Source organism: Phycodurus eques, chromosome 4, assembly GCF_024500275.1.
Source record: "Phycodurus eques isolate BA_2022a chromosome 4, UOR_Pequ_1.1, whole genome shotgun sequence".
NCBI classification, from domain to species: Eukaryota; Metazoa; Chordata; class Actinopteri; order Syngnathiformes; family Syngnathidae; genus Phycodurus; species Phycodurus eques.
This window is the reverse complement of record NC_084528.1, coordinates 27,266,991-27,282,119: the sequence shown is the minus strand read 5'-3', so window position 1 is coordinate 27,282,119 and position 15,129 is coordinate 27,266,991. Positions and strand designations below refer to the sequence as shown.

At 41.9% G+C, this 15,129-nt stretch overlaps 1 protein-coding gene across 10 annotated transcripts in view; it reads right to left on the bottom strand.

Annotated features, from left to right (window-relative positions):
• kif13a (kinesin family member 13A) overlaps positions 1-15,129 on the bottom strand; it is a 45,474-nt gene that overhangs the window by 27,718 nt on the left and 2,627 nt on the right. For all 10 annotated transcript variants that reach the window (XM_061674931.1, XM_061674932.1, XM_061674936.1 and 7 more), the window contains exons 3-6: positions 6,200-6,215; positions 2,982-3,042; positions 1,288-1,380; positions 637-817 (exon numbers count right to left, since the gene is read on the bottom strand). In XM_061674931.1, the coding sequence (XP_061530915.1) occupies positions 637-817; positions 1,288-1,380; positions 2,982-3,042; positions 6,200-6,215 (351 nt within the window). The remainder of the gene's footprint in view (positions 1-636; positions 818-1,287; positions 1,381-2,981; positions 3,043-6,199; positions 6,216-15,129) is intronic.

Genomic DNA, 15,129 nt, shown 5'->3' with positions numbered 1-15,129 from the left:
TTAATGCGAAGTTATGCGGTTGGATACACAAAGTGTAATTCTCTTTGTTTTAAGTTTAGTTTAACAATAAACTGCAACTTGGAATGGCATTGAAATAATTGTTAAAAAGTGGAAATGGCCTCTGAGTCACGCATTTTGTAACTACTTGAAAGAAGAACTTTAGTCATCCATTAACATTCCTTTAGTTATTTGAGAGGCAGTGGGAAACACCTGCACTCGCTATAATCTGTTTCAAAAAGGACAATGCCACTCAAATATCTTCATTCAAACTTGGGGAAAGTCCGTCTATCTATTCTGAATGGAGACACAGTTGTGAGACAAATCACAACAATGGCAGCGGCCTGAAGACTCTCAGTGTAAATAGTAAACCAATCTACTGTAGGAAGCGGCCGAGGCTCACGCTCCTGAGTCAGGCAGAGCCACGAACAGCTAAAGCGGGAGCGGCCAGCGAGGTCACCGCTCACGCTGGAGTCGGAATGAATCAGGCAAAAAATGACACACCGCGGTGTGCGCAAGCAGCTGCGTGTGCGTGTCACCGCAAGTCCAAAGCATGAGCTCATTGGCTTCATGGAGCAGATGCAGGTCACACGTGTGTTTACTACGAGAGAAAAGCACAAGACCACCTATCAAACTCACCCTTTGGGATCCAGTAGGTCGCGGACCTTCTCGTTGTAGATTTCCATGTAGGACACTTCCACTTTAAAAGTATGGCCCTCGTTTGCCTCTCGGTGGACCCTTTCGAACAGCGAGCAGCACAGTCGAGGGATTAAACCTGGCTGCTCCCCGTTCCCCATCATGGAAAATGACTTTCCAGAACCTACGAAAACAACAGAAATGCCTTACATTTTTTGGCATCTGACTTGAATTTAGGGCTGGGCGATATGGCCCAAATCTTTTTTTCCCCCCAAGCAAAAAGTCAAAGTTCTGGGATTAGCTTTATTTCTCTTGATACCAATTAAACCAGCTCTGAAACTGGCTTTCCAGTACATCTTTTTGGGTGTATTAACTTTGATGGGTATGGAAGAAGTGGAGCACACACTCACATTCAAACCTACGGACAATTTGGAGTCTTTAATGAACCTGCATGTTTTTGGAATGTGGAAAGAACCCGTAGTACATAGAGAAAACTCACACAAGCGCGGGGAGACCCAGCAAACTCCACACAGGAGGGCTTGAGCCAAGATTTTGAACATCTCGACAGTGAGTCAGACGTGCAAACCACTCCACTATTGCGCATCCAAAATGTTGATAATTTTATATAATTATACATTTTCTTAATATAATTACCTGTTTGTCCATAGGCAAATATGCAGGCATTATATCCCTGGAATGCATTTTCAAGTATTCCCTCTCCAAGGCACTTGAACACCACCTCTTGACCTTTTAGACAAAGAAGCAGTTACCACAGTGATTAAGGTAAACACATGTTTTGGTTTGCATCTTGTGGCAAAAAAGAACAGTTAACAAGAAATCTTAATATAAATACAGTGACCAACAGCTGCCTGGTCATGTTGAAAGTATTTGGCTGTGTCGCACAGTCTCTTATGTCGTGCTACTTCTGAATAGAACAGCTGTCTAATAAGCTAAATAAAGCCTTGTCTCTGCAGCTTCAGGCGGCGCCCTCGGCAGTCAGACTGTCTTCTGCGCTCAACATATGAATGTATTACATCTCCATCACAAAACAGAGTGGCAAGCAAAATAGCCACAATCCTTATGAAAATTTGCATTTTGCTTGCACAAACAAACTCATTTTCTTTTGCGATTACGTCATTGGAAGTGTTGCGTAAAGCAGCCGTTAGCGATTTGTACAGTGGATGAAGAAATTTGATTAAATATGAGCAGGTACAAGGATAATGACACAGGTAAAATTACACAGAAGCACACATTTAATGGTAAACATTTACACATTATGACCTCCTCCAAGGAGTTTATGTTTTTATAGCTGTTTTATGGCAATGGATGGGGGACGCATTTAATTTTGGTACCACTTACACATTTTTTAAGACTTAAAAATACAATTATTAAACTACAACCGTAAAAAAAAGGTCAACTGTTGTACTTTCTTTGCTTATTTTCATCCATCCATTTTCTGAGCCGCTTCTCCTCACTGGGGTCGCGGGCGTGCTGGAGCCTATCCCAGCTGTCATCGGGCAGGAGGCGGGGTACACCCTGAACTGGTTGCCAGCCAATCGCAGGGCACATAGAAACAAACAACCATTCGCACTCACAGTCATGCCTGCGGGCAATTTAGAGTCTCCAATTAATGCATGTTTTTGGGATGTGGGAGGAAACCGGAGTGCCCGGAGAAAACCCACGCAGGCACGGGTAGAACTTGCAAACTCCACACAGGCGGGGACGGGGATTGAACCCCGCACCTCAGAACTGTGAGGCTGACGCTCTAACCAGTCGGCCACCGTGCCGCCTTTGCTTATTTTATTTTTTAAATTATTATAATTATATGAGTAATAATGTTCTACCTGTATAATAGGCTTCCAAAAAAATACTTTAGCTTCATCATTATTATAATTAATCTTTTCAGAAGGGAGTAATTGCTTGGCTGTATGGTGAGGTGTAGTTTCTATTTTGCCTAGCGTTAGGGTTACCAAGTATAGTTCATTGCCCTATAGAGTACAGTTACATGAACATTGACCCAAAAAAAAAAGTTATTTTGGGAAGTACTAGAGGTATACAGTACAATTTGCTGCTGATCCCAAATAGGAGACATTGGTGGAGGTCTGCTATTATATTAAATATGAGGTGTTCATATTTGTTTATGGATTGCTAAACATAGGTTGAATGATTGTTTTTTTTATAGTTTTAATGTGAAGAGAGTGTTCATATTTCAGTGCATGCGTTCAGTCAGAATGTTTGAGTTGTGTGATCCAAAGAGCTTCTTCACTGTCACAAAGCAGTCAAATTCTTGAAACGGGTTTTGGAGAGTCTCGTGATGAGTGAGGACTAAGTTATCACGTGTGACTCACCGGCATATTTGGGAGCGTTGGATTCATCCATGGACCAGAAACAATGGTCAAAGGCGAACACCTGCAGATAAGACAGCAAAGGGATCGTCAACACACTTTCCACACCTGTCCAAGCACGTACAGTCCAACACAACCTAATCCTGCTTCTTTACAAGGCACAAAATCAGGCTTTTTGTGCCGTGCCATTAAAGTGAATCAGTAGGATAGAGCTTGTCTGCAAGAGTAAGATGCAGACTAACTAAGTGTATTGTTCAAAGTAATGCTCATTAAGACAGTCTGCACAAATCCACTGTTAGCGGTTTTGTCATAGAGGCTGCGGCTAAATGAATTCATAAATCAGGGTCAGCGCTCCCCCAAGAAATTCCAGCACTCAGTGACCCTTGTCTCCAAGGAAACGGGGCCGGAGGGCTTCCCGGCGGCGCATGCTGGCTCCCAGCCCTCAGTGCTGGGTTTCACAACACAGAACGGAGCAGAAGAGACCCCTTTGCTTTGTATCCCAGAGGCACCTGCATGAGCTCCGGACCACTGACACAGAGAAATGTTCTCTGAGGGCTGGGGGGATTGGGGGGTAAGCCTCTTTTAGCACATGCCGCACAAGCACCCATTACTGTACTGTATATACTGTACATTATGTACGTGAGCATGTTTACTTGATTTGTCTTTAACCTGACTTCATTTGACCTTCCCTAAAGGAAAAAATGTAAAATTATATGGTGTTTTATTGAAGAAATTGAAATTGAAATAATTCTGACATAATAATAATATATTTGTTCTATACAATATAGTTTGTCTATTAAACACAGTTGACACAACATTCAAATAGCTAGTCGCTGTCTTAATAAAATCTAATAAAAAGATTTTGCTGCAGTGCAAGCACACAATGTGGATGCCATCGTTTGAAATTAGGCATTGTGACAAATTGGTGCCAATGCACAACCCTTACTTAACTCCTTCCTAATCACGACAGGGGCTCTTGGCTGGGAAGCTACCGTAGAGTAGAGAAGCATAGAGAGCAGTGAATGCTTTGAAAACAAAACCTCTTCTTGTGACTTCAGTCAAGTGAGTTGGTGCCTTTGAAAGGAACAAAAAGTGCCATCATTCTCAATTAGAGCTGCTTTAGTACTAAGTAAGGGCGAGCAGTCTCCTCTGGACTGTCTTGCTCCACCAGCCGGAATGAGTGTGTGACTGCATACATTTAAAAAAAAAATTTTTTTTTCCACGATTGGACAATAGACCCTTTTGAAGCCTCACCCAAAGGTTATCTTCACTTCCGCTACCTGTTTTCGAAATTGCAGTCAGACGTAATGAAAATGGCGCAGTGTGTGGCGAAATAAGACTCTCACAACTGAGCGAGCCGACAAGAGCGTTTCAATCGAGGGGTAAAATCAGACAGGAAAGAGCGAACAGAGCAAGAAAAAACAAACAAAAAAAACACTAGCTGACCGTCTTGCTAACCAGCCTAAGGCTAACAACAGAGCAACCATTTATTTTCCTGTCCATTTGACCACAAAAGGAATATGCTGCTGCTCTTGTATAAACAGCTCCAACGAAAAACTGTCTCTGGCATTTCTATCTGAAAACTTTAATCACGGCTGTTTATAGAGCCGAGGATGCTAAGGCTAGCAAAGGTCTCAGCGTGAAGATCCATATTCTGCCATGGTTTTACCGGATCAAAAAACAGTGTAACATTAGCGCAGTCCATGACAATTTCATAAACAATTTAGTGTTTGGCCTATAATCCTGGTGCGCTGACGTCACTTGTGCATCAGCATTATCGGCGTGTCAGATGTTACAAGGTGTTACCAGGTCCTGCTCAAGACTCCGGCGTCCAGAGTGTCGTCGTAAGCACAGGCGAGCTCAGTCTGCTACTCCAGAGCTGAAGTCAGGGATAACAAGATTTCAGGGCTAATTCCTCATTTTCCCCTTCACTGCAAAAATGAGTGGAAAGGGTCTCGTAGATTCAGCTTGCAAGTAAAACGTATATATAATTTGTTTTTCTTGGTAGAGGAAGAATATGCAAAACTTGCTTACAAAGCGTGGCTGCTATCGGGCTAGGAGGCATAAAATATCACATTTACAAGCGCGCCACCCAACACTCTTCGGCAAATGCAAGGTAACGTTAATATATTACAATAACGCTTTTTGGTATAATCGTTTGAAACAAACTGCAAGAGTTAGCCCGTCTACAATTTTTGAAATAAATACTATAGATTCGCTACCAAGGCAGATAACTAGCTAACTAGCATGGCTAACATCAGTTTATTTTTGCTATGACGTTACCCCACAAAGCAAAGAAGAGCAGAATAGTAGCTACTCATTTTTTTGAGAAATTAGTACATTTCATGTTGTACTACATTTTTATTTTATTCAGAAAAATACTATCATTTATGTTCTTATTTATGTACCTGTACTTATGTACGTACATAGCACATTCAATGGAAGAAAGTTATTTACCCAAACATTTGACATTAATACATTTTAGAGATTTAATTGCAATACCGTGATACTTAATATAGACAATATTTACGCGCATGTTATCACACTGTTAGACTGATAAAAACCAATGCCTAATTGCCAAGTAATAAGCACTACGCAGTTATGATGCTGACGTCAGTTTCTCGGGATATAAACTGTAGATCGGACTTCAAACGGTTTTGAAGTTAGCAGACACGTGCTGGACAAGCTGAAAGACTATTAAAGGGTAAAATCAGACTACAGACCCAAGAGACCCAGTCCCCCAAGTACCCGTCAACGAGTGTACTCGACACAAAGGTCGGCCCCCGGTGTACGAACCATCCCCGAGCCGGTCACCAGCGTGTCGCCAAGGGGAAGAGGTCGGGGTGGGGGTGGGGGTTGCGCTCGCAACAATGCAGCTTTGAATGTGCGCACACACACTGGCCCAGTGTCCACGCTCATCCTGCTCTCATTGTAGAGCCTTTGTGGGTGCTCAGCACATCTTAGAGCGCTGACACATTCACACGGACATCTATCCAGCTCCTGCTGACCAACCCCAAGACTCAACCCTCAATCACTGCCATTGTGCACAGAGATGTGCAGGATGCTTCTCACATCCTCAAGGAAACCGTCTGCGGCATCACGCGACTGGAGGATTTTCAAATGCTTACACTGAAATGGTTTCCTTTGACGCTGCACATCAGCTCTGTTGATTGCTGATGTTCATTATAGCAACACAGATAGTTGAAGCGTAGGGTACATACCTTAGACTGCTTCCTGCTGAATGACGTGCAATCCATCATAGAGAGTAGGATTCCAATGTGGGGAGCCGGTGGACGAGAGAGAAAAAAAGCAGTTAGGAATGCTGGGACTTAAGGAGAACTTGCTAAACATTAGGTAAATACTGATGAATTTGAATCATGTATGTGTATACACTAAATCAGACTTTGTTTTTAGTCTCCTTCTATTCACTTCCAAGCAGCATTTCCTGGTGCCGGTCGCTGCTGTGATAGGGTTCACGATTGGGCCAGTGAAGCGTAAGCGAGGGAAGAGATTTAGCATTCAATGTCCACTGACTCTGTTGAGTAAATAGATCTTGATGCCTGTGGACTTAACAAAGAGGCCAGGTTGGGGCTAGCTGCACTCAGCATACCCAGATGCCGGAACTAAGCACAAAGGGTGAGCGCAGTTAGCGCAGCACAGCCTCAAGTTATGCAGGATTGCACTCTTATCTGGACAGGGAATTCCCCAAAGACTAAAAACAGGCCCAAATGCTATTAGGATATCCAGCCATTAAACCTACGTTAATTATAACAGTTTCCACTCTTTTGGGACACGTTCTACAAGATGTCCAAGAGTAATTCTGTGGGAATGTTCTGTCCATTGATCCAGAAGAACATTTGTGAAGTTAGATGTCACTGATGTTGGATGTCCGGAGACGGGGCCTGTCTCTGCTCACAGTCGCTCTTCTGGTTCATCCCAGATGTGTTTTTTTTTAAAGGGGGTGAGGTCTTTCCGATTCTTCCACACCAAACCCATCAAAGCATGCCTTTGTGGACCTAGATTGTTTGTTCCCACAAAGTTGTAAGCGATTATCCAAAAAGGTCTTGGTAAGATGCAAAATTAGCGCTAAGGGGGTCGAGTCCAACCCTTGACCGAGTCATGGACTGATGAAGACGTGTGTCTCAATACTTCTGTCCCTGTATTTTTACATTTAGAGTTCAGTCTTGCATTGATCATCAGATCCCTCCAATAAGTGTCTGCTGGCATAAAGACAGAGGAGGTCATCACCTTCACACAGTAACTAATACGTAATGTGTTAGCCAGGCTGCTTTAATATAAGACTGGAAACACTACACCGGAGGGCCACTCAATCTCTGGGATGCACCACTAACATTTCCACATCTAGAAAGCGCTGCCACACACAAAACTACTCCACCATACTTTTTATGGATGGATGGATGGATGGATGGATGGATGGACGGATAGACAGATAGATAGATAGATAGATAGATAGATAGATAGATAGATAGATAGATAGATAGACACAGACAGACAGATAGATAGATAGATAGATAGATAGATAGATAGATAGATAGATAGATAGATAGATAGATAGATAGATAGATAGATAGATAGATAGATAGATAGATAGATAGATAGATAGATGCAAGTGAGAAAGCACAATTAGAGGGGAAATTGGCAAATAGTTAAATCGACTCTTTGATCCAAAATGGCATAAAATTCAGTGTCATCAATTATGTTTTTGGGCCATGTTAAGATCTGGGGTACTATTAAACAAGCACAATGTGGACATGTTCCAAATAAGACTGCGCCCTGCCATCTGCAACACAAGAAATCTCCATGGCAGACAAACAACAATAAATCCATTGCCGTATCTATTTCCCAGTGGATTACATTAAAATCCCAGAAAGAATTAGCAGACTAACCCCGAACGATGACACATATAAACAAACCCAGTACAGATGTATATGAGCCGAGAAGGAGACATGCACTACAGCATAACTCCTTGCAAAGATACTTTGTCTCGCTTTTGTCCGTACACTATACACAGCTACATCTGGTATGTCGGCAATGCCGAACAAAGACAATGGCGCGAATTGTATCCAACGGGCTATACGTAGATCTTGATAACACAATTACTTCCTCACTGAAGACAATTGCAGGCTTCATTCATGACTTGTACATTATTGAATGTGATTTTTATTCTTCCCAATTGCCTCTATCACTTTAAGAGTCCCGTACAGAAATCCCAGCACATTAGTTCTCCCACTCAGCCTCGCGGTATAATCTTTTAATCTCAGCAGAAATCTACCTTCCTCTTCGGAATGTCAAAAAAATAAAAAAATCTATTTTCAAAGTTTAATGTTTTCATCTGTTAGGCATTGAATAATAAAACTTTTATAGGACTTTTTGTATGTCAATGTTAAAAAATGTGACCGGATTTATTGCAGTTAAAAATAGTGCAAATGCCGCAACACTCGACTGACTTTAATTTGGCATGAAATCAATCAGCCTAAATGCTAAGTGATGTGTATTCTTGGCGTTCTAGCGCCAGCCGTGGCGACTCGGTCGCAGAGCTCAAATGGTGCAGCCTTGAGGCAATTTGATTAAAATTCAGCGTGTATGACATGTTGAGGTTGGAGGGCTTATGTCGCGGTTCAGCACACACAGGCCACGGCTGCTGGTTTTGTGCGTCTCCCAGCCTTCCAGCCATTCGATGATAAGACATCCGGAGAATATGTCAACATGGCTGGACGGAAAATACAGTTATAAGTCACCCAACGCCCCCAAAGCTCCGACGTCGAGATGATTTTATCAACATATCTTTTTTATCTGAAGCAGAAAATACCTCCTTTGAGACTGAGATTAAGGTTATTTTCAATATTCTTTGTCTCAGGGCTAGTGTGCACAGTTGGTTGAGGTGTTTCTCCAGGCTCCAGTTCCAGATTTGATCCCCAAAAGGAAGTTATGAAGGGTGGGAGTGCAGCATCAGAATCCCCCCCGTGGATATGTAGCAGGATTAAGGCCACTGGGTCATTATGTCGCCAAAAACATGTCCTCCTCTAGCCCAGCAGGCAACAAACACACAAGATTACAGTATGTATCATCGAATAACATTGCAACTATCATACAATATGAACAATTTTTTTCTTCATGTGGAACAACAGTTACAAAATAGAAATTCATGGTCACAGATAAACAATATATTTAACTGACCATCTGTTTATGATACTGTTTATGTACAACGTATCCATCTATCCATTTTCTATCCTCATCATGGTGATCCCAGCTGACGTTGAGCAAGAGGCGGGGTACACTCTTATTTCCAGTAGTACATTATATTTGACTCAATAAGATACAAAATACACAGTTCTCAAGTAATGTTATAACCTCACAATACTGTACATGGGCATAAACATTATATCCCACAGAGCATCCTCCAATGGGCTCATGCACTTCCGCATTTGGTGTAAATTGGCATGTGAAGTTCCGGGCAGCATGTAAAGGCATAGTGACAACAAGGAAAATGTGTTAACTAACTAGCAACCCTTAACTGCTCAGTGACTGTTTTTTTTTGGTTTATTTTTTGTCAATGTCTTTATGTCTCAAAAGTGTTCTCTGTCAATGTTGTCGTACTAGAGCGGCTCCAACTTCCGCAGACAAATTCCTTGTGTGTTTTTTGGACATACTTGACAAATAATGATGATTCTGATTTTGATTCTGATTAAAAGTCAAAACCGAGGTGACAACGAACGTACCGGCACACCGCAGTGTTGGCTGGGGGAGCGATCTTCTCGTCTTTGAACAGAAAAAAAAGTCATGTGATGCCATTTCCAACCTCGAAAAGTACTAAGTACTCGCATCAACTATTGAAGACACCGATTGTACCCTATTATAACCCGAGATTATCACACATTTATTGACAGAGGTTATATTTTCCCGTCATCTGGCATCCTCGTAGCTTGTAATATATTGACAGTGGAAACTGTTATCCCAACAAACCTACCAGTCCACCAGAAATGCTTAATATGTTGCCAGGCATAGTCCATTGTTTTAAACATGTACCATACAAATTCGTCTTGTAATATGTTTTATCTAATTGTTATGGTACATGTCCTATGGCTGAATGTTATTTTCTTTTCCAAAACCCATGATGAAAATAGAGCGCCTACACCCACAAGTGTGGTAGCTCCAAATTTGCAAATGAAGCAATATCAGATTAACAGTTTAGTAGTCTGATGACATAATCCTGCTGCTCAAATGGACCATGTACAGTCACACACAAAGAAACAGTTTCTCACATACATCCCCCAGGAGAGTCTAATTCTGCCTGATTGGTAAAACTCAACCCCTCCAAACCATTTAGCCTCAATTTAACCACACGTAAGACTCATTCCCCTGCTGGACTGTCAACATGTTTCAGACAATTACAATTCATACGGGTTTCAGAGCCAAACACAACATCGGGAGTTCTCGCTCTCTCTTTTTCTCTCTGTGTGTCAGTGTTGGGTTACTGCACACTGCGCTCCTCTGGACTGCAGGCTAACATTTCAAATATTCCCCTAGTATGTTTAGAACAAATCAAGTCGGTCGCCCCCACCCACTCAAAACGAGAGGTCACCCTGCTGCACAGATAGACACGCAGGAAAACGCTGAGCAATCTTGTGTGTGTTTCTTCAAGAAGATTCCATGCAGAAGGCAAATACTGAGCCAAAGTCTTGCGCTACCATTTGATTTTAGCATTGATATAATGACCGTACTTAAATAGTAGGTCACTCAGTAGAGCTCAGACAAGGGCGAAATGCTCAATAAAAATGAAAGAATTCAAATTTTTCCATATGTTTGCGACATAACATTGTGGCTGGAAATAGTGCTGCATTAACTAACTATTACGAATTGTTGTTGAAACATGGCTAAAGCAATTGCAGAAAATGGTGAAAGTACACTTCTTGGCTGCAACTAACAGGCAATTTTTCTTCAACTGCAACTAGTTTTACAACTGCAGAACAGCAACATGATGTCAGTTATGAGACGCTGAGTTGCGTCCATGCAGACCTGCACTAAGACACCACTCCCCCGGGCAGCATTAATTTAATTTAGCCCCATAAAAAAAAAAATAGTATTTAAACATAACAATGGATCGACTGTTAACTCTCCCCATAATCAATCAAGGAAATTCTACTGAATTTAATTTAGCAAGGGATGCCAATTTAATTCTGGGGGGTGAAGTGTTTGTGATTGAAAATAAATTCCTGCATCACGCGCCACCTTGATCCGTATGGAATGTTTCGTATATTTTTACGTAATCCTGCAAACTGTTCTACTGTTTGCTAATAATAACTGCTGTGAAAAGGATGATCATTACAAACAACAAAGCTTTGCATAATATTCTAGTCTTGGGGTGTTCATTGATGACTTGATTATATTGGCCTTCCCTTGGCTGCACTGCTTCAGCAATCTTACATTGTGGCAGAGGGCTGATGTTTACAAAGGTCTCGAACAATAAAATGTGTATGAATTACATAACGGGTGCATTTCTGCACTTAAAGGAACTTGTTGTACATGTCCAACTATTTGGGTGCCTGTGACATATTTCTCATATGGTCATCAACATAACTCCTCTGTGTCTCGGCAACGGCTGTCGCTCGGCAACCGCCCTGCAAACACACAGCCAAGACAAACGATCGGCCTCGTGAGTCAAAGTTCCGACATGAAAGCCAAGCTCAGATATGTCAAAAACAGCACTAATAAGGAGCAATGCGCCGGATGCTGTACTTTGGGAATTTTCCTGCGCGCATGCCAACAGCGCAACAGATGACGCAGGTCGGATCCAGTGGAGTCATCGCAGGCATGTGTGACACCGCAGTGACAAGGTGGGTCTGCGGGCCATGCATGCTGAAGGATGCGCCGGCGCAGAAGCATTAAATCAGTTTCACAGGCAGGCGCTTCAAAAGGAAGCTAAGTTCATCAATCGGTTTATTTCGGTGCTACTCTCCCCCCGAGGGAAATCAAGTGACATTTATTACGGGGACACACCTCTTTTGACCCTGTCTACTTGTTGATGTCACGTGTTAAATAGCTACGGCGTGTGGCCGCTACGGACGAAAGGCCACAAAAGCAACAGGATGGCTGAGAAACACACATCACAAATGTCACCGAAGACGTTTCCGCTAAGGACTGGAAGCCCGCTCAGTTCATTGGGGGGGGGGGGGCAAAATTGTTGTGTAAGATCCCAAACACAGAGAGAGCAAATTCTTAGTTGTCACTGCAAGAGAAGCCCCGTCTGAGGCTGATGAGGCACAGATGCAACAAAAACGGACGACACCACATTTTCTCCATTCCGTGTCAAGATGTAAACAATAGGCCAGCCTCTAAACAAACAGTCCTTTTGTGATTAAGACTAACAAGTCAATTTATGTGACCAGCATGTTTGAAAGAATATATTATTATGCCAAGCAGTTCTTGGCAGTTCTACGTAGAAATGTTGATTAGTGACACAGGTTGAATAATGGGAAGACAAAGACAACATTCCTGAGGGCAGCATTGTCATTGTCTGTCAGGCGTGTTTTGGAAAATATGATCAGAATGTTTACTAAAAAGAAAAAAAGCTTTATATGTACAGTATGTGTGAAGACATTGCATCATTGCACTTTATTGATAAAGGCAACCATGTGGGTTTATCAAAGCAGTATCTAATACCCCAATAACAACAGAGTATGTGCGCAATGAACGTCCACTTTCAATGTTGTACCGACAATTTTGTCCTCGTGTGTACATGGACGTCTGGTCTCCGGTATCATTAGTGAAGATGGGAAGACATTAGGTATGTCCCGATCCAACTTTTGCATTTACGAGCCGATACCGATATCGCAGCCTTGAGTTTTGCCCGATACCCATATCGGTCCGACAGCAATAATCATACATAATTTACTTCTTTTGTGGAATGGGAATGTTAGAAAAGGCTTGATCAAGTGATGTTACTCAAACAAAATACAATAATCAGCAACAGTAGGTATGAGGAAAAACTGACCCATTTATTATTAACCAATGGGTTCTACAAAGTAATTGTTGTGCATGTCTTGACCTCTGAGGGGCAGTGTGGTGCACGCAATGAGATACACAGAGTAACAAAGAAAGTCGAAGAAGTCACTATCAAATATCATTATTATAACTTCCTTTTTCAGGGTTTGAAGAAAGAGTATTGTTCTCTTGGGTTTTTGTATGTGTTTATACAGCGTGTACCAATATCCATTATTATTATTAGTGATATAAGTGCTGCGAGTTTGATGCTAATTTTTGTTAGCTTGTCAATGGTGTTTTTCATTCATCGTGTGCTAGCTTTGAGCTAGCGAGTATCGTGAACAAAAACAAAGAGAGTGAGTCTGTGATGTATTTGAACATTCAATTGGTGTAATTCTTTTGTTATGTCTGTTTAGTTTTACAGAGAACTTCAACTGGAGTGTCAATAAACGACTTCAAACAAGCAACATTCACTCCTTGCTACTATGTGAGCACCTTAGCTGGAGCGGCACATGGAATGGACTCCTTGTATAAGAGTGGTAAAATCTGAGATTTTTTATTTTAGTGTGATCTGATCTTTGTTTTTTGTTTTTTTTGTTTGTTTTTTTGCTGACATCGGACTGATTTTTTATCTCAAAGATTGGATGGGGACACCCCTAGAAGACAAGTTTGATCACATGTTCCTCTCAAAGGGGATTTGTAAGTCTTGACGCCTTTGTATTCAGTTGTGCTGGCAGGCATGTCGGAACATGACAGATTGTAATACGGGGCCCCCTCTCGAGGGGTATTTCCTTGTCATGATGCCCCTCCAACTCATCTCCATCACAGACATCGGCCTCAGGTGTTTCTCTGCTTCTCCACCCCCACTAAACCATTGTATCTACAGAACACAAACCTAGCATTCCCATGACAAATGTGCTATGGGTGTGCCAGCAAACCGTGCAGATGAAAGCTGAGGAAGGCGATTAGAAAGTTAAGGAAACTTAACCTGCCGCTCTGGGGTCCCTCACAAGCTGTGTCGCGTTGGCTCGCAGCTTAGGGATCACGAGTGTCGCTGTAATGCGGTCAAGTGCAAAGAATGAGGCTCAACCATGAAAGTAAATCCCTCATACGCCTTCAAATTCTCAGGCGAAGCACATGTTTGCTTATTCTGTGTGGTCTGTCTGTGGACAGCATGATTTCAAATGATTCGCACATCATCTGCATCCCAAACTTAATTCCATTTCCATATTTTTAGATACACAAAACAGATAAAAAAGGACCTGCACACACTCTTCTCTCTGTCTCTGTTTCCACAAAAGAGGAAAAGTTCCCACAACTGTCCCCTGCAGCCATATTTGTCATTTTAATACCAAATCTGACTAATCTCCAGCACACAGCAACAGGTGCCCTCAAAACACGGCTGCGAACGGAGAAAGAAAGCCTCTCTCACAGCTCCACCACCAGCATGAAAGCAAAATTATATGCTTTCGCAAAAACCACTGCAGTCTAAACACAAGGAGCAAAAATCACCAGCAACAAGAAACTGCACGTCAAGTCATCACACATACAGTGTGGCTGGACAGCACAATAGAATAGAATTTGTCACATTGAACATTGCATCTAAAACGCTAATGTCCAGAGCTAATCACAGGAAATACAACTAACCTCAAACCAACCGGTTGTTGTGAAAACATAATGTAAACACATCTGGAATTGTTCCATAACCGACATAGCATCTGAATACAATATGGAAACAAATACAAACTTCGTCTCAGCCCTCAACAATAGCAACGAGCAAGCAAATGCCGCTTTGGGGAGTGACCTCTGCCAAGTGCAAATTGTTGCTTGGTGAGTGTGTGCGTCTCTGTGGAGATGTGGTTTGCTCTATTGCTGCTGGCTACCAACTGTTAAATGTTAGAAAAAGAAAAAAAATGTGCACTTGGTGTGATAATGTTAAAAATTTGGATGCAACTCCCTACGCCTTCCTCATTTATTCGAGTTGGGAATGTTTAATGTCTTTCAGTATCATTTAGGAATGTTTAAAGAGTGTTTAACCACATTAATATTCGAGGTTACATTACACTTGTGTGTTAAAATGTTACTGAAAAATATTAGTTTTATTTGCATTTTCATTCATTTACATGACAGTTAATAAAGTCTTTATGAT